Source organism: Akebia trifoliata, chromosome 6 (genome assembly GCF_017979445.1).
Source record: "Akebia trifoliata isolate Shusen 1 chromosome 6, ASM1797944v1, whole genome shotgun sequence".
In the NCBI taxonomy this organism is placed as follows: Eukaryota; Viridiplantae; Streptophyta; class Magnoliopsida; order Ranunculales; family Lardizabalaceae; genus Akebia; species Akebia trifoliata.
In genome coordinates this window covers 5262232-5286759 of record NC_141380.1, presented here as the reverse complement: position 1 = coordinate 5286759, position 24528 = coordinate 5262232, and the positions used below count along the sequence as shown (strand labels likewise).

Sequence of the window (24528 nt, the reverse complement as noted above, 5' to 3'; positions counted from 1 at the left end):
ACTCATGACCTATGGGCATTAACAGCTTATCGATGAGAAATTGCCATTGAGCCAATCCCTTGGGATTGAAAAAAAAAAAACATACATCTTTCACATGAACATGCGAGCAATTCTACAATTTTCAACATACACGCATGTTCCATTATTAATTTATTGTATTACCCTCTGATGCATGGATCGAAGGCTATCAATGGATTGGCTCAAACTCAAAACCTGATTTGTTTGATCTGATTACTTTGGGGTGTTGGATTGATGATTTAGACCTGCTAACGATCCAAGCTGATTCAATAAAATGTTAGGAAGTATATGAGATATATTATACATTTTTGTTAGATGTATGAATCTTATATTATATTTTGTACATGAATTTGGGTTTGAATCCTAATATTGAGATCAAACAAAAATCTAATTCGATATTTTATCAAATGATTAGTTACGGGTCCAATCTGATCCATATTGAATTGATAACAAATTGACCCTAATTTGATATCCATATACCCAACAAATATTCAAGTGAAAAATAATTGAATAATTTTACAACGAATTGATCAGACAATTGCCAACCCTATTTGGCTCATGCTATGGTTGATATAATTGTCGATTTTTAGTCATTTTACTATTGTAATTCATCATGATTGGCATGTAGGCCCATAGAGCTGGGTGCTAAACCACTCCCAGTTGTACAAGATCTTTAACAGTTTCATATAAGGCATCATTGCCACGCTGTACAGTGTACAGAGTACAGAGTATAGTCACTGCCACCTTTCTCATACATTTTGGTTGGATAATGCAGAGTGGCAGTCTGCAACTCTCTGGTGGGTTCCCCCACTCTCCAGACAGCTATCACGGACTATTCTTACATTTCCTCGGGAAACGTGACAACAAAGTAACAAACCCATCTCTCTCTCCCTCTCTCTCTCTCTCTTTTTATATCTCTGCATGAACTTCAAATATTTAAAGTTTTATTTATAAAATAAAATTATGGTTTAATCATGGATGGATGGCTAGAAAGGCAAGTGACTTTTTCTCTTTAAAATCAAACTTATCTGACGTGAACTATTTTACTTTTACTCCATTTTTTTTACCACCTTTTTCTCACTTATAATGGAATCAATCTTTCACTTTTTTCTGTAAATTTGAGAGAGCTCATAACCCTAGTACTAATAGACACCGTATAAGACATTCATCTTAACGACAAGCTCACACTACTAAATTACAAAGAGAGAGAGAGAGAGAGGCGGTGGTCCAGCTAAGTCTATGGCTGACCGACTTTGAGAAAGCGTGTAGGATAAGGAAAGAGGAAGATGTGTATGTGTGTCTGTGTGTGGCTGTGTGTCTGTGTGTGAGGGTGAGAGATGAGGAAATATTCTTTTTAGCTTTGATGGGGTTTGGCTGTTTTCTTATGAGAAGACACAAACAAGATAGAAATGTCTGTAAGAAAGAGAGTTTAATTTAATTTATATAGTATTGGTTGAGGATTTGGATTTGTTTGATTAATTTTTGAAGTTGGTTTTTTCTTTCTTTCTTTCTTTTTTGGCAGAATCGGTGAATCAAGACTTCAAGATACTGGATTTTATCTCTTTGTTCATCTTTAGAGAAGAAGCTTTTGTTTTGATTTGTAAACTACCAAAAAAAAAACAAACTCAATTTCAATTTGAATTGAAAAAGGGTTTCATGCAGATGATGTCTGGAGATGGGATTTCAATCCCCTCTTCAATCAGAGGGTTTGCTCAAGAACTTAACTCAAACCCTAACCCAGACCAAAACTCAAACCCAAACCCAAACCCAAACAGTAATCCTGTTGTGAAGAAGAAGAGAAATCTACCAGGAAATCCAGGTAAGCTTCAGCTTCTTATATACCCTTTTAAATTCTTTAATATCTATGTTCATTTAATTTGGATTATTAATGGGTTTTGTTATTTTAATTTAACAGATCCAGATGCAGAGGTAATGGCTCTATCTCCAAAGACTCTTATGGCAACAAACAGATTCTTCTGTGATGTCTGCAACAAGGGTTTTCAAAGAGACCAAAATCTTCAACTTCATAGAAGAGGTCACAACCTTCCATGGAAGCTCAAGCAGAGAACAAGTAAAGAGATTCGAAAAAAGGTGTACATCTGCCCTGAGAAAACATGTGTGCACCATGATCCATCAAGGGCTCTTGGAGATCTAACAGGAATAAAGAAGCACTTTAGTAGAAAACATGGAGAGAAGAAATGGAAGTGTGAGAGATGTTCCAAGAAGTATGCAGTTCAGTCTGATTGGAAAGCTCATAGTAAGACTTGTGGTACTAGAGAGTATAAATGTGACTGTGGAACAATCTTCTCCAGGTAGAATTTCTTAAATATTTTCTTCTTGATTTCATGATGATTTATAGTTTTTTATTATCATATTTATAAGATGATGTAGTTGAAATAAATGCTCATGTAGAAGCTTTTTCATGGACTTTGAGTTGAATTTAATGCTTTTAAAGCATAAGCTGTATATCATTATTGGTGTATCTCATCACAGTAGGAAAAGTTTTGTCGTACAACATCTAGAATTACTATCAATTAATTTTCTAATTAGAAAAATATACAATTATATTAAGATTTTTATGATCTTTCTTATTTGATTTTCTTTCTATATATTGGTTGATACACTTTCTCTATAAAAATTAAAAGCCCTTTTAATTATCATCCTATTCAACAAAGTCTTTTTATTTACAACTCTATAGGGTTAAAAGTTTGAAAATTGAAATGGCTTTTGTTTTGAACTTTTAATTGAACAGGAAGGACAGCTTCATCACCCATAGAGCTTTCTGTGATGCTTTAGCAGAAGAGAGTGCAAGATTCACATCTGTTCCACCAACAAATCTAAATTTTCGACCTGGTTTTTCGAGTGATGAAACCATTGGTAATTCTCAATTATCAAGTCTTCAGCATGAATTTGGCATTCAGGGAGGCCAAGATGTTACAAATATTCCCCAATTCTCCTCAATTTTCAGGCCTGATTTTTCCAACCCAAATGCAGCAAACCAACTTGATGCAAATGGGCAAAATCCTAGATTGTCACTTTGGCTTGATCAAGCAAATTCTCATGTAAACCCCATTGATGTATCAACTAGTCTAAGTGAATTGGTTCAAATGGCATCAACGAATCACTACGGTTCGACATCGATGGTTGATTATGGAGGATACACTCCATCACACTTGATCAATAGGTGTGCTGGAACATCAAAAGATGCCAATCTCTCACTTTCAACTTCACAACAAGGTCTCAAGGAGGAAGATCAAGGAAATATGGTGGAAAGCTTAGCTTCTTTATATTCTAGTAATCAAAACCATCAATCTAATCCAACTCACATGTCAGCAACAGCACTTCTACAAAAAGCAGCTCAGATGGGAGCTACAAGAAACAGTCCTTCATTCTTCAATAATCACCATTTGATCAACAAGAACTCCTCCATTGGTGATTCAATGTTAGGTGGGTTGAGCAATCTTGACCGTCTGATGATGAGACCCAATGCAGAACAAATCCAATCTGATCCATTAAAGCTTCATCAAGGTGTGGATTCTGTTGAGAACAGTCTGACAAGAGATTTCTTGGGTGTGGGTGGTGATGTCAGCCGTCCATTCTTACATCATGAGTTGGTGAAATTTGCTTCAATGGGGTCATCATCCATGGACTTGAGTCAGTATAATGGCAGCCATTGAAGTCACAGAGAAGACTCTACAGTATCAAGCTGAGTCAACGCGGCGACCAAGCGAGAGACTTTCCAACTGAGTCGACTCGATCCTCTTTACGAGAACATTAAGATAAGATGAAGAGACGTAACAGATGGGAGGCATGCAATTGCAAATTTGCAATTGAAATTTCGTTTCTCTCTAGTAATTGAACGGCGCCGAAAAGAAGAAAAAATAAATAAAAAGTTCGTTGACATAGGTCAAACTAATTGGCACATCTAGAGTCAACGTTGGGTTGAGATGCCTTGTTGTTTCCTGCAAGTTATCTAGTTTTACTTCCGTTTTCTATTTATTTCACATTGTCTTGAAACTTCAAATAATATAATTTTGTTTTGTTCAGTGAGTTTCCGATTCCACTAAAAAAATTGATCTTTTTTTTATGAGTTTGTGGAACGAGTTACTTGGAAATTTTCATGGCAAACTTGACCGAGTTTCTAGGTAAGCTATGGAGTTTTACTTACAGTAGTCTTGGAAGTTGAAACAAAGAAGAAGAATGTCTGACGTGCATGAAATGGATGTTGAAGTGTGGAGGAATGCGTTTTATGGACTAACATTGTGGTCTCTTTTCAAGAATCTATGGAGAAAGAGAAACGTTAATAGGTTTTTTGGTCTCCTATGTGAAGTATGAACCTCATCGAAATTGGAGTTTTTTACTCTTTGGGGTTGTAATATTCTTGATATAGAAGTAGATTAAAAAGGGTAAATTAATTCTTCTTTTCTTTAAATAATTGATTCAGAAAAGTGGGTGATTGATGTAGGGGAAATGTGTGAAAATAAATCTTTGATCCATAACCCCTAGGGGTTGACCTTGTTGGAAACAAAAGATGGAAGTTTTTACACAATAAAAATAGAGAAAGCAAAGGATATACGTTTTCGACATTACTTTATTAATCAACAAACAACTTATATATAGGTTAATACATAATTGATAATAACATGAAAATAAGCACTACCCATCGTTCAAAAACAAACTTCTATTAACTAGGTAAATAGACTCCTATCGACTACGTAAACAGAAACAAATTCACTGGCAATCCTCAAAGTTAAGACAACCCAAACGTGCAAATTACTAATGTTCTCAACAATCCCTCTCTTAAATTAATGTTCCAGACATAACATTCAGTTTAGTAAGAGTCAAATTTTGAAGTACAAACACCAAGTAGCTTCCTGAGCTTCTGAAATGTAGGAAATTTGAAAGGCTTGGTTAGAATGTCAGCAATCTGGTTTTCACTTCTGCAGTAAATAAGATTAATGACTCCATCATTTGTAAAATCCCTCAAGAAATGATACTTCACATCTATATGTTTGCTTCGACTAGGTAGAATAGGATTTTTTAAAAGCTTTATTGCTGAACTGTTATCACAATAAATCTGAATAGGCCCATCCTTCTTGAAATGCAGCTCTTTAAGAATTTTCATTAGCCAAATAACTTAACAAGCACAAGTTGTTGCATCAACAAATTCAGCAAACAACAGGAAGCTCCGCCTGGGCGATCGTTCCCATCGAATACTCGAAATTTCTGACGTTTTTTCAAACGCCCATATCTCACTCTCCGCTCGACTTGAAAAATCCGTAGCGCATACCCACTCGTCCGTACGGATGTTAGCTATGTCACCATGTTCCCGGATTTCATCCCTTTTAGTGATTGATTATGTGACAATAGGTTTCTTCATTGACGACCATGAAATAGCTCCTATCCCCATTATGAAAACATACCCATACATGTTTTTTCGATCATCTGAATCTCCTACATAATCACTATCTGTAAAGTCAAACAGATCTGACTTTTCTCTTTTCTTGTAGAACAACCCAAACTCTTTAATACCTTGCAAGCACCGAAAAATTCTTTTTGTAGCCAGGAGATGAATTTCTATAGGACACTCCATGTACCTACTAATCACACTTACAACATGCATTATATTAGGTTTTGTTGCTGTGAAATACATTAAACTCCCTACTATCTGTTTGTAAAGAGTGTTCTCAACCTTATTTCCTCCATTATCTTTGTTTAGCTTCAAACCAAACTCAGATGGTGTGTTTACAGGATTACAATCCTTCATCTAAAACTTGTCTAAGATTTCTCGCACATACTTCTTTTGAAAAATAAAGTTTCCAACAAAGGACTACACTTCTTCAATGCAAGAAAGTAATGCATCATACCAAGATCAGATATCTCAAATTAAACCATCATGGATTTCTTAAAACTTTCAAACATGGCTATATTATTTCCAGTGTAGATTAAATCATCTACATATAAGTTAATAGTGCATTTTTCCTCCATCTTCAATCTTTATGAAAAGTGTATGTTCATAAAGACATTTTTGAAATCCTTTATTCAAAATTTTTTATATGATTATACCAAGCCTGTAGAGTTTGTTTTAATCAATATAGAGCATTCTTTAACTTATACACTTTATGCTTATTGCCAAGTTTCACATAACCAGGAGGTTGATCGATAAATACATTTTCTTTTAAATCTCTATGTGGAGATAATGAGGCCTTCTCTGACTTGGATGAATCTTTTCGCAGCTCTGTTAAGTTTGGTGTCAATTCCATGGTTTCTGTTATGGGAAAAGGAAAGGTAACAGTCCAAACCAAAGGAAATTCCACTTACACTATCACTAATGTTTTTTTAGTACCAGAATTAAAACCCAACGTGCTTACTGTGGGTCAGTTGCAAGAAAAGGGATTCGTGACTTCTATCAAAGATGGAGTATGTCAGATTCAAGATGCAAAGTTGGGCTTAATTGCTCAAGTTAACATGATGGCGAATCGTATGTTCCCACTTTATCTCCACAACACCACTCATTCATGCCTCTCAGCGAAATTGAATGATGGGGCATAGCTATGGCACTTCCTCTATGGGCATCTGAATTTTGGTGGATTAAAAACACTACAACAAAAGAACATAATGTCGGGTCTTCCTCAAATTACAACTCCTTCTCAAGTCTGTAAAGAATGTGTTGTTAGCAAACAACACCGCAATCAATTACCACAAGGAAAATCTTAGAAAGAGAAGAAGGCACTGGAGTTTGTTCATTTCAACATTTGTGGGCCAATAACACCACATTCTAATGAAGGTAAAAGATATATAATTACCTTTATTGATGATTATAGTTACAAAATATGGATTTATTTTTTGCAAGAAAAATCTAAAATCTTTGTAGTTTTTAAATGCTATAAAGCATTTGTTGAGAAAGAGGTTGGTAACTCAATAAAAGTTTTTTGCACGAATCGTGGTGGAGAATATAGCTCACATGAATTTACAAATTTTTGTGAGAATCATGGAGTCAAGAGACAACTTACAACAACTTATACATCCCAACAGAATGGTGTATGCGAAAGGAGGAATTGAACTACTTTAAATATGGTGTGAAGCCTTTTGATAATGAGTGGCAATGCAAAAAGTTTTTGGCCTAAAGCAGTTAATTGGAGCATTCATATATTGAATAGAAGTCTCACAGATGATGTTCAAAATATGACACTAGAAGAAGCATTGAGCGGAAGGAAACTTGTTGAAAATCATTTTCGAATTTTTGGGTGTATTGCCTATGTCCACATACCAGAAGAAAAGAAGAGGAAGCCAGATAACAAGGGAGAAGAATGTTTTTTTCTTGGTGTTAGTGATAAGTTAAAAGCTTATAAGTTATACAATCCTAACACCATGAAAGTAGTTATCAACCATGATGTGGTTTTTAATGAAGAAGACACCTGCTCTTGGAATGAAAATGGTGTTAAACAAAATATTTCAACAGATTTTGATGATGATGAGAAATGACAGCAGCCTATGGAGAATGAGAAAGAATAGGAAGCCACTCAGAATGTTCCAATAGCTAATCAAAGCCCACTTGCAGTTGAATAACAAAGGCCTCAAAGTGTTCAAAAAATCTAGCATGGATGACTGATTATGAGGTAAATGAAGTTGACCAAGGTGATGACCCACTTACACATTTCGTTCTGTTGTTAGATTGTGATCCTACCACTTTCAAAGTGGTTGTCAAAGAATCAAAATAGAGAAAGGTTATGGATGCTAAAATTACATCCATCGAAAGAAATGATACTTGGAAATTATGCGATCTTTCAAAAGGACAAAAAACAATTGGTGTAAAATGGGTTTATAAGACAAATCTAAAGGAGAATGGTGAAGTTGACAAGCACAAGGCATGCTTGGTAACTAAGGGCTACAAGCAGGAGTTTGGTAATGATTATAAAGAAGTCTTTACTCCGGTTGTAAGGCATAACACAATCAGATTGGTGATTGCATTGGCAACTCAAAACTCATGGCCTTTCCTTATGTTATTGATACTATAACTACAAATCTTTTGGGATTTTGTAGTTCTTATTATAATTTGATGTGTCTTAAGTGTTTGAGATATTTCCACGCCCAATAAAGTTTTTGTTTTTGAGTCTATTGGAGGGTATGAAGTAATACCATTATTCTTGTTTTTTGTTGTGGCATGTGGGCCAGGTTTGGGAAATTTAATAAAATTTTTGGAATTTTATGTTGACTTGTTGAATGTTGGTGTGAATAGTTTCATTAGTAAGTTAATTTCCATGTGGTCTAATGGATTCTTTTATCTTGGGTCTAATGAAAATTTTGTTTTATGTATGCACTTGTGTTTCGGGTAAATATAAGATTTTAAGAGTGAGATAAGTATATGCAATTCCTTGGAAACCTTCACAGACCTATCTACTAGACTTAAAGTTATGTTTGTGGGTTTCAACTCCCCCAAGCCTAATTGTTTGTACAAAGAAAAAGGTAAAAGATTCATACCCACTCCTAAGTATAAAAGACATTTTTCAACTATTATGTCTCCAAACACTATCAATGCCAAAACTTAAGAAAATCTGCCAAAACTATACAGGCCAAAACACTATAAAGGCCAAAACTTAAGAAAATCTGCAGATTTTTTTCACACTCACATACTTTTTTCCTACAAAACAAAACCATAAATTTGGTGAAATTCTGGTTTTCTTTCTCTGTTTCTGTTTTTTTTATTGTTTTGTTTTTTTTTTTTTTTTTTTGCTTTTGTAGGTCTGAATTTGGTGGAAGGAGGTCCTATTGAGTTCTATTTCAATAATTTTCAACTCATTTCTGCAGTTTTTTCTTTCTTGGTAAGATGGTTTAATTTTAGTATTTAGATCAATTTTATTGTCTAATTTTTAGAATATCTGTAATTTAATTTTTAATAAGAAGCATGAATTCTATCAATAAGAAGCACTGATTGACTAATTTTTAGATCAACAGATAAATCATTTATTTTATCATTACAAAGGAGATGAAAATTCTCCCAATAAGAGACATTCTTCCCTAATACTCTAGGCAAAAAGGAGGTTCAACACTCTATTTGACTTAGACTATAAAATAACCAGTCAGATGTGTAATGAAGTTTTCAAATATAACTAGTATTTCCACAATTACTAATGGAGAAATACTAAAGGAGACTCAAGATCAAAGCTTCTAACCGTAAAACCATTTTTTATTTTTATTTTTAACCAAGTACTTAAAAATTACATAATAAGCTTCATGTCTTATCTTGAAGGTGCCAACTTAGCTAAGCTGATAAAGGCGTGTGGAGTGCTGATCCCACAATCAAGGTTTAAATCTCCTTGAACCCCATTTTTATGTTTACAACTAACCACTTTGCTTGCCTAACAAAAATATTTTGTCCATTAAACATGTGGTTCAAAATAACTTCAAGCCAAGTTGTTTCCATTTTCACCAAAGCCCATTTTATGACAAAGAACATTCCAGATTATGGGTGTCCATTGTGTTTGCTGGCCCACTAGCCCACCCGACAAAATAAGAGTTAAGGCCTTTACATGGGAGTCCGCAAAAGTAGGGCTAGACTCAATAATTTTAAGCCCGTCAAATTCAGGTTGGGTTAGCGCTTAATGGTGCCAAACGTTTTTTCAATGTATGGGTTAGTAATTTTGAAATGGGCTGATTTTTTATAACCAAAAATCAACTCATTCCGAAACTTCTAACCCTATCAAAAGTGATTTATAAAAATCGGATGATTCATGATCCTTCAACTTGTAAACTAGGGTTAGAAGTTTCGGAATGAGCTGATTTTTGGTGAGGATGATCTCTTCACCATAGAGATTATTCTCATAAAAGATCAGCCCAATCCGAAACTTCTAACCCCAATTTTGAAAAATGTTTGGCTCTGTTTAATGTTTAATGGATATGGATAGAAAATATTGATTTTTTAATCAAATCAGATTCAAAATAATGCATATCATAGGATAACACTACTAGGATTATAATTTCCTTTTGAAAAACGAATCCTGGGAAATCTTTATCTATAAGAACCCATTTGTGATTTTCCTCCCATTTAGCCTTGAGTTTGGTGGTTTCTTTCTTTCATCATTTGAGACTAGAGAAGTTGAGTGATTTTTCGCTCACAAACTATGTAGAACGTGAGGGTAATTTTGTAAAATATGGATTATTAAATACCACACGTGTTGATGTGATTGGTTGATCAAAGACTCTGCCAGCACTATCAGCAAAAAAATGCTCTTGGAAAATCTTTATCTATAAGCAACCATCTGTGATTTCCCTCCCATCTAGGCCGTACGTTTGGTGATTGATCTTTTTTTTTTCCTTTCACCCAGGGAGCATCCCCACCTTTGGTGAGATTAATCTACTTGGGGCCACACTTACCATCCAACATCCTGTCCAGTGTTACACAGTAAACTCAATCGCACCATACCATCTCAGCTAACACCTATGTGGTTAGGTCAACTAAATACGTCTTAAAAATTGAATTTCCTATCAAAAATGCCTTTAAAAAAATTTATTTATTATGAGAAATACCCTCAAATGCTTATTTTAAAGGTGTGTTCTTTCATACATTATAATCCACGTGGCGATCACTGATAGGTTAATGCAACGTGGCCAAACTTAACTTAACTCGACCATATCAAGGACTATAAATAAAATTACAAGTTATTTCTTTTTCGTCTTCGAAACTGTAACCTGTCGCAAAGATCTATCTCTCCGTGTGTCGTGTCTCGTCTGGTACGGTAACGAAGAAGAAGATCTTGAAGTTGTTCTCCTCCTCCGCCATGGATTTCTTGGATTGGAGGGGACTCGTTTTCCCTCTTTTCATCCTCGCCTTTCAACTTTTCCTTCTACAATCATTAATTTCTGCCCAAGGTAACTCTTTTTTTTCTTTTTATTCCTAATTGGATCTTTTTTCCTAGTTAGATAGATAGATTTCAATTGTAATCTCTACTTCACTTTGATTTTGATAGTTCTTTTTATTTTTTCCTTCAATTTAATTTCTTTAATATCAAACGTTTTGTTTAATTATCCGATTCATAATTTTGTTTTAATCTTAAAATTAAGTGATTTGATCCCGTTAATTAGGTTCCATTATTTTAGGTTTAGAAGCAGTTTGGATCGCCATTATTTCTGTGAGAAAATTGGGACGTAAATTTTTATTTTTATTTGCACCGAAAAATAGTAAACTTTCATCTCTGAGATCAGTGAAAGAGGCAATTTTGTTGGATTGAAGCTTTAATTAAGGTTTTATATGAATCTATCACCATATTCATTGCAATTACAACAGTGGCCACCCGATTAAAGTTTAGAAATTGATTGGCTGAATCCAATCCCATGAGAGAATGAAATGTACTCTCTAAGGTGCATGTTCAAATAGACAATCCATTTTTGTTGATGGGGGCGTATAAATGAATTCGTCATAGACAATCCATATTGACTTGTGCACCCCGGCGATATTGATTCTCTACTACATTATCCAAATAGGGATCAATACTTGTTTAACTTAGGGGTTTGTGGTCCTTTGATGACGATATCCACAATTTTCACTTTAGTGATCACATCTATAGGAAGGCCAAGTTGGCCCAGATGACACCTCTGCCTCTAGGGTATGGTTCATGGTTCAGATTAGGTTTAAATAAATTAAATTCTTTTTGCCTAGTCAAAGGGTTCGAAAATGGATGGCCACTGAACTTCCAAATTTAAAATGCGTTGACCAATGATGAAAAAATGTCTATTTTTTGGAGTTTTTAAAATTTTATGAAACTTATTCCGGATTAAATCAATGAAACAGAAAGAGTTCAGTTCCATTGGGGGGCATAATCTCTTTATTCTTCAACCTTCTCATCCCTACACCGACTTTAGGTTATTGGTAACTTGCAAGGGTTAAAAGTCATTGATGTGGCGATGTAGACTCTACAAAAATTGTGGAAAGCTAGGACTCAAGTAGCCTTTAAGCAGACCTATTAACCATCTCTCTTGATTGAAATAGGAGTAGATGTACCATTCCAAATGGACAGGCACTGAAAAAGCTAACCAGCTTTACATCCTTTTCATTTCAGCATGTCATGAGAAGACTAAACACATAGAGGTGTAAAGAGATTTGTGATCTATTGACTTATGTTTGGCAGCCTGTATAAAATCTTTTCTGTTATCTGCCATAATTGACTTTTTCTTCTAATTGAGACTATTGATTAATGAGAACGTTATGTGATGCACAATTGCACATTGATTTGTTTCTAGTACTTTTGAATGAGTGAGAGTATTTTCTAGTTTCTCTCTAATAATTTTTATTCACATTGAAGAGCATCTTATATCATTTTGTTGGATATGCAGATGGTAAGCCTGGTAATGGTGCGGACTTTTTCAAGAGAGTTTCGGAAAATATACAAGTTAAACGTTATAGTGAGGCACTTACTGATCTTAATGCTGCTCTTGAGGCAGATCCAAGACTTACAGAAGCGTATCGGCATCGTGCATCAGTTCTACGTCAATTGTGCAGGTTCCCACCTCTTTCCCTCAAAATATCATTCTAAGTCGTTGAAACAGTAAGCGTGAAAGTTTTCTTATATGTAAACTTAAGTTCCCTCTAAATTACAATAATCGTTCAGTATCCACATACTAGAAAAAATTTCATGTAGTGCCGCTTCCACAAATTGGAGGATTTTCACTGACTATAGTGTTTTAATATTTGGAATTTTAAAACAAAGATTGTTATAAATTTTAACAAAGGATAAGCACGTAGTTTTGGGTATATTATAGTTAGTTTAAAATGACAAAAAGGAAAAAAGAATCTTCTTTTATTTTCTGATTGGAAGATTATATGATTCAGGCAATTTTTGGCTGATGTAGATTCGAGGAATCTGAGAAAAACTACAAGAAGTTTCTTGAGCTAAAACCAGGAGTTTCCACTGTGGAAAAGGAACTCTCTCAGTTATCACAGGCTCAAAGTTCGCTGGACACAGCATTTAATCTTTTTGATTCAGGCGATTTTGTGAAAGCTTTGGATCACATTGATAAAGTTGTTCTTGTTTTCTCTCCTTCATGCTCCAAGGTAAGCATATGGACCAAATAATGAACTTTTATTTTTAGTAACACTAGGTATTAACTTTCTGAGTCTTGCTTGTTGCAGGCAAAACTCCTTAAAGTGAAGTTGTTGTTTGCATTGAAAGACTATTCTGGTGTCATCGCAGAGACTGGATATATGCTCAAAGAAGATGAAAATAATCTGGAGGCACTACTGTTTCGTGGACGTGCCTATTATTATCTGGCAGATCATGATGTTGCTTTGAGGTTTGTTTGGTGACAACTTTCTTGTAGAAACACTTTGGTAATGTATCACTAACTTTTTTCATAAATTAATACCATATTTATATGAAAGGTTTTATTTGTTTTTTTCAGACATTATCAGAAAGGTCTCCGACTGGATCCAGAGCATAGTGAACTAAAGAAAGCATATTTTGGATTGAAAAAACTACTAAAGAAGACCAAAACTGTAAGACCCATGGCACTTTTCTAGAGTTTATAAGCGAATTCATCATTTTATTACATAATATGATACAATTTGACATGCGGACAAAAATTCATGTGACGCACACAGGCCGAAGAGAATGTGGATAAGGGTAAGCTGCGTATGGCAGTGGAAGAATTCAGAGGAGCTCTAGCAATCGACCCTGAACATATTGCTCATAATGTGCATCTTCATCTTGGTTTGTGTAAGGTCTTGGTAAAGCTTGGCAGGGGAAAAGATGCTCTGGATAGTTGCACAGATGCACTTAACATTGATGGGGAGCTTATTGAAGCTTTAGCTCAGGTTTGTTCTAGTTTTGCCTTGGAATGACCACAGAACATGAACATTTTCTCTCCTAATTATACTGTTGGACTCACAGATAAGCTTATAAATTTATGGCTTTCAACACTTCGTTTAAAGTTAGATCAGTCTCATTATGTCTTTTTGTCTTTCTTTGTAATTTTTTGACCCAACAGATCCTTTTTTTTTGAGTTTTTGGTCTGAGAGCTACATTATCTTACATTTACATTACTTTGTAACTATGAGAGTATATTTTGTGGTTGACACTGGATGAGAACTATCACTTGGTATTTAGTTATTATAAAACCATTATGATTAGATTGTATCTAGCTCTTTGTGCATTGAAAATTTTACAATTTCTTGTTGCATTTGTGATATCTAACTGGGAATGGTTTATTTTCCAGAGGGGTGAAGCCAAGCTTTTGACAGAAGATTGGGAGGGAGCTGTGGAAGATCTGAAAGCAGCTGCTCAAAAATCACCTCAGGTTTGTCATGAATCTGACATCTTGTGCAAATTCTTCTAATCATCTAATTACTGCAATTTTTCTGGCTGCTAAAGATGTACATCCAAATAGGACTTAATCAATATTAGGTTGTATAGAACATCATTAAAATTTGGATGCTATGGAATTTCCTGTTGCCAATTTTTTTAATGGGTATTTAGGATGCTCTGGAACCTCCAAGTACTTATTTTACTATGATATATATGCAAGTCAGAAGAGGAATGCAGATCTTTTTCAAAAAAAGAAAAGGGAAAATATGCAAGCTTTTCATACTGGAGAAGGATTAAACGTGAAAGAATTATTGTCATGGGTTTTACAGAATTTAATCTTCTTTCTCTCATTCTCTGGATGATGCACAGTTTTATTAGAACAATACTCATTGATCTTAATATCCTCGCATTCCGGGTACTTCCGTCAAGTATGCATTTTTTTTTTTTTTTTGAGAAATCAAAGCTTTCTTCATTGAAAGAGAAAGGCATGGTCGAGATGACCATACCAGAAAAAGGATACTGTGAGAAGAAGATAAAAGTTAGGGTTTAGAGAGAGAGAGAGAGAAGAGTAGAAGAGAGATGAAGGTGAGTTTGATACCCTCTCTAGGGTTCGGCCCTCACTATTTTATATATAAAACAGTCACATAGTGATGGGCTTAAGTTATGGGCCCGTCACATACAGTGAATAAAATATAAAAATATAAAATAAGAACTCTAACAGATACAAAGACACAACAAGATAGAAAGCAAAAACAAGAAGCTAAAGGAGCCGGTTATACAGAAAGACAACAGGATAGGAGAGGACTTTAAGATTGTGACAAGGAAATGATAGTGCAAGAAAAAATGAAAAAATGAAAAAAAAAAAAAAAAAAAAGAGGAGCAATCCCTCCAACAATTTCCAGTCCTTATAAAGTAAAGTTGTGGGGGCAGAAAAAAAGATAATGCTACAAGGATACCAAGAAAACTATGGAAACGGCAAATTCTCTGTAATTTTTTACAGTATTGACTACATTCTTGGATACTGATTTTAGGTACCCTTTTGATAAGGACAGCCCTCTATTAGATAGAATGATATTGCATATTTTGGAAACTTGCTTGCAGATAAAATTATCGTTTGGCTGTCCATGTTTGGACCATAGCAGTGTCTGCATGTCATCATTGGACCCATCCAGCGTTTCTAGTAACATGCAATGGAGTCTGTCCAGCTTTTATGTGGGCAGATGTTATCTATATTTGTCAAATTGGATTGTTCCATGTTTATATTTTCATAATGGTTGAACCTTTTCAATAATAAGTAATACATATATAACATGAAAAGATAGACTTATTAGTAATTGTTCTTTTGTTTACAGATTAGGTCCTATTATGTTAGCATTATTCCACAATTGTTCAGTTACTATGCTTTTTGTTCCCTCTTTTTCTGGGTTCAAATATATCCGGGAGTTCCAAAGTGGTCATACTAATATTGTGAAAATTTTGCAGGATATGAACATTCGAGAAACACTGATGAAGGCTGAAAGATCTTTGAAGATGAGCAAGCGCAAAGACTGGTACAAGATTCTGGGGATTTCCAAAACTGCATCTATAGCAGAGATTAAACGTGCCTACAAGAAGCTTGCTTTACAGTGGCACCCTGATAAGAATGTTGATAATAGAGAGGAAGCAGAGGCCAAATTCCGAGAAATAGCTGCTGCATATGAGGTGTGATTTCCATAGTGATAAGACTGATATTTTCTTCTTTGTCCTGCATTCTTTCTAGGCCATCTGCTTTGGAATTTTGCTGTCACATGGTCGGTCAGTTAGAGCTGGTAAGCTAACATTTGGTGCACACAAAAACCTCAATAAGTCTAAATTTCCCTCCCTTCTACTGTTCTTGCACCTTTGTTCCACTGATTCAGGTCAGGCTTTTATATAATGGGTTGTGATATTGTTCCATGAGTTTACCTAAGAATTTTCAAGCTTGCTTGAATTGAATCTTTTCTTATCTAAAGCTTCTTCATGTTGGTGATTGCAATCTGGTTTTGACAAAGGGTTAGATTCAATTCCGCAACTTTCTTTTCTTTTGCTTCCAAAATCATATTGTTGCACATCTTTACCGTAGCTTCTTTTGCTATTAATTAGAACTTATGTTTCTGTCATTCTTCTCGACATGTTAGGTTCAACCAGTGATTCAACTTTCTGTGCAGCCTTTTAATTGGACTCTACAATCGGTGTTCCTTTTGTGCTAACATTTACCCCAACCACTTGCCAGCTCTGACTATTCATTCATTGTTTTTTTTATTGATCTATTAATTTCTTGTTTACAGGTACTTGGGGATGATGATAAACGTGTAAAATATGACAGAGGGGAAGATATTGAAGATATGGGAATGGGTGGCGGTGGTTTCAACCCTTTTGGTGGTGGTGGTGGTGGTGGGCAGCAATACACCTTCCACTTTGAAGGAGGCTTCCCTGGTGGATTTGGTGGGTTTGGTGGATTTTAATTTTATTAATGGTCAGATTCCCTAAATTGTCACAGATAAACAACAAGTGCTAATGCCATCTTTAGAGGGGGCAAAACCCTATCTGACTGCTAACAAGTATGAGTTGGTAGGTTGCTGAGGCCATTCAGAAGAGATTTGTTACTCTAAAATGTGTTACTTGCGGCATGTCCCTGGGCAGGATTTTGTTTGAATGGTTCATAGATGCCCTCCTTTTTTAGTTTTTTTTATTGAACATTAGAGAGACTTGAAATCTTAAAACATAGGAATTTTTATTTTATTTTTTCTATTGGAATTATTATACCAAGTTTGTAATGTCATCCAACAAAGAAGCATTCAACATTGGCAATATTTCTTCGTTGTGTCTTTTCTCAACCAACCAGCAAAAGCCCCTTTCTCGTTGAATTTTTTTTTTTTGGTACAAAATGTATCCGTCTTGAATCAATCCATCATAAAGCTGTTTATGGGTACGGAAAGGCCCCGTGAAAAGGTGTCAAGAAAATCCTGAAAATTTAAATGAGTGTCGGGGGATGAAAATAGATCTTGTGGTATAAAGAAATTGCATCCAGGGTCGAGAACTGAAGAATCCAATATTTGTGCATGATGCTTCATTTCATTTCATGCCCTATCTGTGTGTGCACCAGAAGCCATTCTTCTCACTGGGACATCATTTGCTCAGTGGGTATACTCCAACCTGCCCTCAAGCAATGCTCTGGTTTCAATTACTTCCTAATTTCCAATGAGGAAAATTTGCAAGCACGAATCAACGATTAGTAGCAGAATATTAGTTCTAATAAACATCTTGAAAGGAGGTTGTCTAAGGAATCAAACTTCAGTCCAAAGATAAAATTTACTATTTTTTAATAAATTTTTATTTTGCTAATTGTAGTCCTAAAGACTTTTAAAGTGTGGTCTAGCTAAGAAATTCTTACTTTGGTTTTATTTGCTTGTTTAGTTAAAGCTTTTTATTTTATTTTATTCTAAATTATTAAATATTTTGAATTTTGAATGAGTATGTGGAAGTGCAAGATATGGTCAAATTAGAAGTCTATAAAACTTTATTTAAGCTATGGAAAATGATCATTTAAAAACTAGTACCACATTATTTTCAATTGAATTTGTTTCTGTAGAGAATTTCCTCTCTCGTGTTTCTTGTGGATTCAAAGATTTATAGTAAAGAAGAAGAGCACAATCTTCCTTCTTTTTCTCCATATTTCAACTTGGTCATTAATTAGCTTGAAAAAAAAACAAAAAACCTGCCAAATTGGTGTGATTAATAAACAATAATTAAAGAAATTTGAAAATTAATGTATAATCTGTCAAATAGGTAATCTCGTTAGACCACATGTCATTAAGGATTTTTTTTTTCTTTTCTAAATTACCATTTTTTAGAAGGAATAAGATATTTGATTATTAAAGAACTTCTCTAGTTTGAAAATATAGTTTTTCCAAAGTATAATATATTAAAAAGAAGTTTTTTTTATTTTAAATATATCTGATTTTATTTGAATCCAATCAGGTTTTTTATAAATCCAATTGGAACTGATCAGAGTGCTTGATTGCCTGATTTTGAAAAAACTGATTAAGGGAGTCATATCAAGGAAGCTAGAATGCTAATGAGCTATTATTTCAAGTGGGAAGAAAACTACTGAATTTAGTAATAGTATTACATGGAAATAAGATTGGAGGGCAAATGGTAATTGCCCTTATTTTACATTCTTAATCAGAAAGCAAAGCTAAAATCCAACCAATATATCTTAATACAATAAATATGTTTAATAGATGTCCAACAGAAGGTTCATCAATATTGAGCCACCCCCTCAATAGCAGCTATTGCAGACTGGAGTCGTCCGAACCTACAAGCCTTGCAGAGCGGCGAAAGGAGGGACGGTGTTCGGTACTTATCCTCACCTCCCATCATTGGCATGGGAACACCAATCTTGGCTGGGCTAACATAGTTCGGCCGGTAAGTCTTTCCGAGCACTCCCTCGACAAAATCTGTTAACTTGGTGAACCTAAATTCTGTTTCCAAGTGAGCAAAAGCATCATCTGATGGCAACTGATAGTTGTGCACCCTATTTTCTTCAGCTCCAATTGGTGTCACTTTCACATCCACCTCTAACAATCCAGTTATAGTTACTCTAACACTGTTTGTATCATCGGTTCTCTCTACTACAACATCTGTCCCTCCATCACGAATCCGCCTCTCGGCCTCTCCATCGATGGGCACCTCAACGTCCTTACCATCCCACCGAATAATGAGAGCGTCAACTTTGTCATCCCAATACGAGATTCTCTTGGCAGCAAGGACTAGAGTGTGAGCATCGAACATGAGGGAGAGAGCTTGCACCCATGTGAAGTCACGTGTCCTACCCACCGGTCGGGTTCCAATGAAGTGGGCATTGATGTGGAGGTCGTCGTCGGAGACTAAGGCGAAGTTACCTCCCTTAGCCCCATGGAAGTAGAACATCCTACCATCCCCACCGACAAACCGTGGGTCATAACAAACCGAGCCATAGCCCTCACAGTTGGGTCTCCTAGCTGCAATTGCACACGTATGTTCATTAGTATAATAGACTCATCATCTGCTTCATATTGAAATCTTCTTATATTTATTACAAAAAAGAAGTAATATTTATGGTTAGAGGGGGGGCTTACATTTGCAAGTAGTCTCGCATTTGCTGCTGCAGTCCATGAAGCATCCCTTGGCCACCTTGTTATTCTTAGGCTTCCTCTGTGGGCACTCAAGAGGGCACTCAAGAGTCTTGCCATAGCACTGCCCATAAACCTTGCAGACATCTCGGTCACGACTCGATCCCTCCTTTGGTGGTGACCCATCATTCCCATTCCCATTGTCTCCATCATTTCCATTTCCATGGCCATTCCCATTCCCATTTCCATTTTCGTTGCCGTTGCCATTGCCATTGCCATTTCCATTGCTGTTACCGTTGCCATTGCCATTTCCGTTCCCATTGCCATTTCCATTGCTGTTACCGTTGCCATTGCCATTGCCATTTCCGTTCCCATTTCCATTACCATTACCGTTGCCATTCCCATTGCCATTGCCATCAGCATCACCATTGCTATTGCTGTTTCCATTGCCATTACCGTTACCGTTACCATTTCCATTTCCATTGCCGTTACCATTCCCATTCCCATCTCCATTGCCATCACCATTGTTGTTGTCATTCCCGTTTCCGTTTCCATTGCCATTGCCATTGCTGTTGCCAATGCCAACATCTTTGCCATCACCGTTGCCAGTGCCATTCCCTTCACCATTGCCGTTGTCATGACCATCGTTGTTTCCCTCACCTGCACCCATAACAAAGATGGCTTCCATAGAGATAAGCAGAACAACAAAAGCCACCAGAAGAGATGTCTTCATCTTATTGTCCATCTCTTCTATCTCTCTATATTTTCTCCTCTTGTTGATGCTAAATGTTATAGGAGTAGAATAGAGAAAGATAAAGATGGAAAAGTATGAGGAGAGTGATTGAGAATGGAGAGTTAAAGAAGGTATTTATAGGAGAGTAGTAGAGGGAAATGCCTTGGAGTTCTGCTTAATCCAAGTGCATTCCCTTCTCCCAATAAAGAAAACCTTCTAACCACAGCTTTCTCTAGTACTATTCTAATTAAGTTGGTTTGGAATTTAAGCAAAGGATGTCGAGTTTCTCATTACTTAAAACCCAACACCAATTTACCTGTTTGAGCTTCTTCTTTTTCCATACAAGTATTGATTCCTGACTTTTTTTAGTTGACTATTTTTTTGATACCTAGTTATCGATACAATTTCTTATCTCGAGGTGAAATGCCATAACCAAAGAGCAAACAAGAAAATGAGATGGTTGTTTCTTGGTTTATGTCAATGGTTTAAAATTCATAGAGTCAACTCAAAACTTTGTCAAATACGCCTCGACTAGATTGAATTCCAAGTTTAGTGGTACTAAAACTCTTTGAACCACTCTCCATGTCAACTCTAAAATTCAACCAAACTATTCGATTAGATTTAATTTTTAATTTTTTTTTGGAAACATTAACAAATTATCACCATCATCAACATCAAAGCCTTATCCCAAAGTTTACGTCTTTAAAAGTGTACGTGTTCCTATCAACTTTCATTATCTCAATATATCCACATTCTTTAGAGTTTTCCATTTGTTCATTTAACATCTTCTTGCATTTAAAAACAAAAATTCATAAATTTAAAATTTTAAAAGTTATCTTTTAAAATTTCATATATTTATACATTTTAAATTTTCGTCGACTCCTAAAACATTTAGCATCAACTTGATGGACATTGAAGGTCATGTTTTCAAGTTCCAAAACATGGATTTCTATAATTGGGCCATGATGACCTCTTTCCCTCTATATATGCTTCTCCTTAGATTTTTTATTTTTTTATTTTTAACATGCAAACATTTTTTTTCCATTTTGTTAAGCAAATAAAGTTTTATTTATTTATTCAAATGAGCTTGTTAAGCAAGCTTAAAGGCTAGAGGAGCGATAGGATCGGCCCCTCAGTGAAGCAAAGCTTTTCTTAATGAGCTTGATAAGTAAAGCTTAATTGAAAGCTGGAGAAGTTAACATCATCCCAAGGTTCAGCTTTTCATACTGTTGATGTCCTCAAGATACACACCATCCAATCCCGAGGATCATCCAATGCTCTGGAGCTTGGGATTAACTAAGGTGCCTACCCATATATGATGGAGGTAGCATTGCTTTATGGTGAACTAAGCTAAATACAAAGCTTATAGGCAAGTAGTATCTGGTCAAGTGCTTTGTACGTAAGTAGAGAGAGCACATGGGACCATTTTTAACTAAATAAAACTTGCCAACCTTTCAAGATTGAAGCCACTTTCATTCCTACCACGTTTCTATCTTATGGACTTTTTATTCACCAAAAAAAAAAATCATATGTGGGGTATCTTCTAAATATGAAAGAAAGACTTTCACCATTGCAAATAAAGGAGGGTCAATGGGAATTCAATATAGAATTAATTGGAGAATTTTTTTTATTTTGTTTTATTTTGATTTCGATTCCATTTGCAATAAAATTGAAACAATATGAGGTGTGGGGAGACGAATTAAATAAGAAGATCACCATTTACAATCAACTCAAAAAATAACAAAATTTTCCTAGATAGAAAATAAAACTTGAAATTGATCTCCAAACAAATAGATTATCCCAAAGTAGGCTTCTAACTGAACTCAACTCACGAAATCCTCAAAACTACTAAATAAGCAAGGTAAAAAGATACTAAAAATAGTGAAATTCAACTTCAAAATGAAATTTGACCTTGCATGAAACAATCTCTTTTCATGATTTGTCTCTAGGCCTCGTCGTTAATTTCCCAACTTGCAAAGTTGGGTCTATTAGAAGCTGTAGTGTACAGATCGACTGTTATTTTCTCTTTCAGCCTAGTTTATCTTGATTTGGACACCTCGGGAATTCATCAATACCTGCTCTAGACCAAAAAATCCTCATCATTATCTACACTGTACCCTAATTAATAGTGTCGAGAACATGAATCCTGTGAGGGAAATTCTCAATTATGGACACGTGGCTCGAATGAAGCTCGGAAATATGGACTCGAGGCTCGGATGGCCTGATATTTGGGCCCGGTTGGCTAAAATCCTCAGATGCGCGGATGTTCAGCTCGAACTTGTACCACCAAAGTAGCACGGATGGCATGCTCGGTGGATATCAGGCGTCAGTATAGGTCGGCAGGACGAAGCTAACCGATGTGCCATTGATTGACAACTCTAACAACCCACATCATGTCAGATCAACTCTGATTATCCCAAAAGTAGCAGGGCAGTTGCAACTACTCCTGCAGCTGACATGTCAGAAAGTGAGCCAACCACCCTGAGAGAAATCCAACTGCTCTGGGTCTTTTTAACAAATGGCACAGAAAACGATCAAGTGGGAAGCTTATAAAAGGGAGAGGACCATGAGTAAAGGAGGTTCGAATTCTTCTTCTCTCTAAAAGCTAAATTAAGATTGATCAATTCTCTTAGAATCTAACTTGATCGTTGGAGTGGACTGATTCGCAAGTCGACCCGAGTAAAGAGAGAGGAAAAGTGTGGAGCAAAATCTTGCATCTACAAATCCTATTATCATTTAATTTTATATTCAATTAAGGCATGTTTCTGTTCTAACCTTCATCCATGTTGTGTCAATTTTCCTCTCTCCTTGACCTATTGATATATTGATTTGCACCAAAGTGCTTGCACATGTTCAAAATATGTCAAATGACTTTACCTTGTTTAATTTTCTATTGTGGGGTTATTAAAAAAAAATCGTCAAAATATCTATTTCTGAATTTGTATTTTCTAGTTTTACAACTTCTCCATCTCAAAATCCTTCTCTCTATTATGCCCATTCTCTATGAACATGTTATTGCTTGACCAAACGACATGTTACTCTATTTTTTCAGTTGGATTGGTATACACTAATTGCATGACATTCCAGAAGTGCTCAGCGTACCATTGCCAAAGTTATTTTTATCATGACCAACGTCATTAAATATGTCTTATGTTTTTTCAGTCGATAAAACACCTAATGACCTCGACGGTAGCAAATATTACCTAGGAAATAAGACATTCTTACTCCTTTCTCTCGATTCAAAAGCTAATATGTGTGGGTACCAGCCCACCACTCATCAATAATACACATAAGAATGTAATAATAGATTGGATTGTGAGGATGGTCTCCAAGGCATGTATAATTTCATTCTAAATTTTTGGGTAATTTAGATATACCCATCCATGTTTTAGTGAATATTTTTTGAGTTAACCCCGCATTTCCAAACTGATAACAAACCCTTGACCATGGTATTTTATGAGAGAGTAACATAAAATGACAGGAAAACCTCGTCTTGTCAAAACCTCTAGACTTATTTTCCTTAAAAATCTACCCTCTTCAATCCCTTGAGATAGGCAGTCTCTTAGCTGCCAAATTGAATCTGTGGGCTTGGTTGTATCCCAAAGGTAATGTTACCCATTTTCCCCTTTTCATCTTCAGTAAATTATGATATCATGCCTTCTTCTAGTGAGAATATTCCTCTTTCCACAATGTGGTTCTTCATAGATGCTTCTACCCCACACTAGCTAGGATGATTGCATGATATTAACAATTATGTTTCTTGAAGATTGAAAATCTTGTGTTCAATCTCTAGTTCACTTTCTTATAAAAGGAAATTATGGGCACCCAAATTCCTAACTTAACCAGATACTTATAGGCAGACAGCCCATGTCTTCATGGATTTTGGGCTGATGGTTGTGGGTAACCCACCCTTCTTATGTGAAGAGGTTCCTAGTCAAAGAACATGCTTTTTGGTTTTAGACTATGGGTTAAGATATGTGAAGCTTTGAATTCTCATGAGCCAAGAAGATTGGCATATTGTTAGTTCAGATGAATAAACTTCAAATGCCCCTGGTGGTTATCACATTAGACTTTAGAAGAATAGATCAAGTATTTATTGGCCACCGTATATCGTTCCACGCAGTGGTTGCATTGAGTCCTACTATTTCAGAGGACCTTTGGCCCGAGAAAATGCCTCAAAGACTGGCAAACCATCTCAGAAACTACAAGAACAGAGCTTTTGCTTAAGGAAACTAGTGTTACTCAGGTGATATTGTTTGCGATCTTAAGGTCGGTTCCATGAACCGTGTTCATGGGGCAAACCAAGTAGTAACAATCTGTTGTTCAAGAAGGATATCCAGGCTGATTC

General features: G+C 35.6%; 3 protein-coding genes across 3 annotated transcripts; 2 read left to right on the top strand and 1 right to left on the bottom strand.

The window, feature by feature from the left end:
* The first annotated feature begins 1154 nt into the window (after positions 1-1154).
* Positions 1155-4064, top strand: JKD (C2H2-like zinc finger protein). The gene is made up of 4 exons (XM_086445336.1): positions 1155-1429; positions 1541-1837; positions 1934-2330; positions 2771-4064. The coding sequence occupies exons 2-4, from the start codon at positions 1675-1677 to the stop codon at positions 3693-3695; spliced, it is 1485 nt and encodes a 494-aa protein (XP_086301462.1). The 5' UTR covers positions 1155-1429; positions 1541-1674; the 3' UTR covers positions 3696-4064.
* Positions 4065-10680: 6616 nt separating this feature from the next.
* P58IPK (DnaJ P58IPK-like protein) lies at positions 10681-17144 on the top strand. The gene is made up of 9 exons (XM_086445335.1): positions 10681-10887; positions 12349-12514; positions 12865-13066; positions 13145-13305; positions 13414-13507; positions 13613-13825; positions 14227-14307; positions 15798-16016; positions 16622-17144. Exons 1-9 carry the CDS (start codon positions 10797-10799, stop codon positions 16796-16798), a joined length of 1404 nt encoding a protein of 467 aa, XP_086301461.1. The 5' UTR covers positions 10681-10796; the 3' UTR covers positions 16799-17144.
* Positions 17145-18471: 1327 nt separating this feature from the next.
* LOC147399822 (uncharacterized) lies at positions 18472-20192 on the bottom strand. Its single transcript, XM_086446555.1, has 2 exons — positions 19454-20192; positions 18472-19336 (listed from the first exon to the last, which is right to left on the bottom strand). Exons 1-2 carry the CDS (start codon positions 20190-20192, stop codon positions 18597-18599), a joined length of 1479 nt encoding a protein of 492 aa, XP_086302681.1. The 3' UTR covers positions 18472-18596.
* Between the last annotated feature and the right edge of the window lie 4336 nt (positions 20193-24528).